The sequence below is a fragment of the Canis lupus genome, chromosome 10, assembly GCF_011100685.1.
Source record: "Canis lupus familiaris isolate Mischka breed German Shepherd chromosome 10, alternate assembly UU_Cfam_GSD_1.0, whole genome shotgun sequence".
In the NCBI taxonomy this organism is placed as follows: Eukaryota; Metazoa; Chordata; class Mammalia; order Carnivora; family Canidae; genus Canis; species Canis lupus.
Window position 1 is genome coordinate 6,144,556 of NC_049231.1, and position 3,532 is coordinate 6,148,087.

Below are 3,532 nucleotides of genomic sequence, written 5' to 3' on the forward strand. Positions count from 1 at the left end.
CATGCATAATGATTCAAATATGTTTAGGATGGCTTATATATACATGGTCAATTTGGAAAAACTTTCTAAAAATAGAATAATGGAGATGTGTTTTGAGAGCTTTGTTGAAACTGTCAATATGTAAAATAAAAATTAAAAGAATAGTCAGAAGAACATTAGGAAGTGTTTCTCAGCTGTTTGTAAAGAAAGTAGATTTAGAACTTTGTGTAAAAATCCTAGATCAAGTAAAAAACAATCCTCATGTGGATGAGACCCTTTTAATCATTTATTTTGTATTATAATAATTCCTATTTTTAATTTAGTAAGGCTAATATTGAGATGACCTATCTATAGCAATGTCATACAACCACTCTGCTTCTCAAAGAAAAAGCTTGTTTTAAAATTTCATTTTCGAGAACCTGAGTTGTGTAGTAAGTGTATGGTACTGAAAAGTCTTTGTAGTATTTATTATAGCAATTAGGTATAGTTATAATAAATTTTCTAATTTCTCACTTTAATCATTTCTGGAGTACCTGGTATGTCAGTCAGGGCTTTACCTATATCATTCCTTTTAATCCTCACAGCAGGCCTACAAAGAAAGTTTTATGCATTATACTCATTTTACAGAGGAAGAAGTCCAGGTTTAAAGGCTGAAGTGACTCGCCTAGAGTCACACAGAAGCTGTGCATTAGCATGTCTTGCTTCGAAAGCTGTTTTTTTCCACGACATGCCAGTTTCACATCTTAAAAAATGTTCTCCGTTACAATTCAAGAGTTACTAAAATAAATCTAAACTACTTTTTAGACAATTATTTTTATGCACAGGCATTGGGACATAACAAAGAACTTCAAATACTGTGAAAAAAGATTTGTCTAAAGGCTGTGACCGCTAGAGCTGCGTTGTTTTTTTATTATTGGTCCAGGATGGTATCTTACTGATTTGCAGTTTGTTATATGAGAGGTTATATCATAAGCAGTAGCATAGCGATGAAGAGCCCAGAGTCTGGGATCAGATTTCCTCAGTTCAAATCCCAGCTGTGTGACCTGAGGCGAGTATATTAATGTATTTTGGTTTTCTCATCTGTCAATTGGACTTAACAGTAGAGTTTAACTGGTAAGAGTTATTAGGATTTAAAAAGTTGTGTTAAAAAGCACTGCCAGTCACCTAGGGTTGGTGTTGCATAAATAAAATACAGTTTTGATACACAATATCCAAGAAATGAGCAGAAAACCTATGCCTTCTCACACCCCCCCTTTTTTTTTTTTTTGCCTTTTATTGGACAGCCACTGTGTATTAATTAAAAACTACTGTGTGCTCATAACTGTCCTTTCTGTATGACAGAGTCACTGGAAGCTCTTAGGTGCTTATAGTTACTTGAGGAAACCACATACATAAAATAATACAAGACTGTATATAAAGTATTTGTGTCCTTGATATTTTAGTTCCTATTTGTTAGCCATTCAGTTAGGCTGTGTCCTCATGGAATTTAGTTTTGAGGGAAATACAGATCTTTAACAAGTGTGCAAAGTACTGTGAAAGACCAGTGCAGAGATCTCTGGGATCACAAAGTAGGGAACCTTGGCCTAGTCTTCTGTGGCTTAGGGTATTCTTGCTGTTAGTATTCAGGAGGAAAATCAGTTTTTAAAAAATGAAAAGGCTTGATGACAGAGATAGGATTTTCAATGGGCCTTTATGGGTAGGTATATTTTTGCATGGGTCCGAAAGATACTGGGGGCTATTTCAGATAAAAACAATATAAGCAAAGCATACTGTGAAACATGAGGTACATTTCAGTGTGTTGTGTGAAACAAGGTTGAGGGACTGAGGCCCCTTGGCGAAATTCTTTGAGAGCTAAGCAGACTAGATTTCAGTTGGCAGGAGCTTGGAGTGATTATTTTTGGGGGTAAATTATGAAACGAAAGAAGATAATTGCAGTTACAGCTGGATGGAGTTGAGGGCGGTCAGAGCAGGGAAAGCTCAGATGGAAGCTGTTGCAGTTTTCCTGCCGTGTGGTCATGATGAAGGGCTGATAAGCTGAGGGCCGTCACACTGGGCAAAGATAAGAGTGTTTGAGGCTGGAGCGGAGATGGCTGATAAGAGCTGTGTCTCGGTGAGGAGTACCTTGGTGTCGGCGCTGTCGGCAGCAGTTGGATTGTGGAAAGGAACTGGGTGCAGCTGAGGTAGGTAGTGACTACGTTGGAAACTGTATTCTAATGTGTCCATGCTGACGACCAGACCGCTGAAAACCTGTATATTGTGACAGATGCCATGTGGTCTGAGGGCAGGATCACGTGGCCCCGCGCGCCAAGTGGAGGCCGATGCCAGGCACCCCCGTCACTGCAGGGCCAGGTGGGCCGCCTCCGAGCCGCGCGGTTGGTCCCGTGTCTGCAGGCTTCTGGTGAGCAGCACTGTGACGCACAAATTCCCGCTTTTGTCAGGGAAAGGGTTTCACTGCAAGTGTGTTCTGTGCATGCACAAAAACAAATACCTAAAAAACACAAACGCACACACAAAATAAATCCATTAAGTGGATTAATTGGAGGGATTTCACAGGGACATCCCAAACTACCTTTCAGCAGTTGCCTTAAAGCGCTTACAGCAAGCCTTGGGCAGTCCGCTGTGTTTTTATTTTCTGAATTTGCATATCACACACAAATGTTCACTTACTTCGAATCGTGTCAGGAGGGGTTTGTGGTAATTTGAAAACAAGTTCTTCGTGAAATTGTGTACAGAACCGCAACGAAAGGACGGTGTCCAGCCAGCCACTTGGCAGTTTTATCAGAATCCTACCGAGCTTCAAGCGGTAGAGACGCTCTGGCTCCTCCCGCGAGGAGGCCCACGGGAGCGGCCCACGGGAGCGGCCCACGGGAGCGGGCCCCGCGCCGCCTTCCCGCCCGGGCGTCCGGCCGCCGCGCTGCCCCCGCGGAGCCGACTGCGCACGCGCGCCGCGCCCCGCCCCGCCCCCGCCCCGCGGGCCCCGCTGCAGGGCCACCGGCCGAGCCCCAGTCCCGAACAGTTCCTAAGTCACAAGCACGGGCACGTTACTGGTTTCCCTGAGCCTCTCATTTACCCGGGCGCTCTGCGTCACGCCGGGCCGATCTCGCTTCGCCTCCGCGAGGCGCGAAGTCACCTGCCTGCCCCAGCGGCCCCGGGAGTCTGCGCCGCAGGCCGGGCCGCGCGTCCCCGCCGGCTTCCCCCGCACGAAGGACCGTGCGGCTCGGGGGCAGCCGCGGGGCGCGGAGGCGCCGGAAGCTCCGAGCTGGGGCCGCAGCGCGACGTGTCCACTTCGACGGCGCGGAGGGCCGCCATTTTCCTTGCGGGCAGACACCGGGAGAAGCCGGGGGCGCCGCCCGGCCCCGCGAAGCTCGCTGCGGGGCGGGGCGGGGCGGGAGGGGGCGCGGCCCGCGGCCCCCGCGCCTCGGTGACGTGGACCTGGGGTCCCCCCTCCGGGGGCGGCCTCGGGGCCGCACGTCGAACGCCGCCGAGGCGGGGCCCCGGATGTAAGATGGCGGCGCGGGGGGCGGCCGCGCGGGCCGGTCACGTGGTGGGGAGT

General features: G+C 48.5%; 1 protein-coding gene across 1 annotated transcript; it reads right to left on the bottom strand.

The window, feature by feature from the left end:
• Positions 1-431: 431 nt before the first annotated feature.
• On the bottom strand, positions 432-3,288 carry LOC119873560 (translation initiation factor IF-2-like). The gene is made up of 3 exons (XM_038549563.1): positions 3,118-3,288; positions 2,647-2,998; positions 432-2,467 (listed from the first exon to the last, which is right to left on the bottom strand). Exons 1-3 carry the CDS (start codon positions 3,286-3,288, stop codon positions 2,190-2,192), a joined length of 801 nt encoding a protein of 266 aa, XP_038405491.1. The 3' UTR covers positions 432-2,189.
• Positions 3,289-3,532: the final 244 nt, after the last annotated feature.

Coding starts and splice junctions, on each gene's coding strand:
- LOC119873560 (XM_038549563.1), bottom strand. CDS start 3,288: ATGGCGGCCCTCCGCGCCGTCGAAGTGGACACGTCGCGCTGCGGCCCC. Junction 2,999..3,117: donor AGACTCCCGGGGCCGCTGGG/GCAGGCAGGTGA, acceptor CTTGTGACTTAG/GAACTGTTCGGGACTGGGGC. Junction 2,468..2,646: donor CCCTCCTGACACGATTCGAA/GTAAGTGAACAT, acceptor TGTGTTTTTTAG/GTATTTGTTTTTGTGCATGC.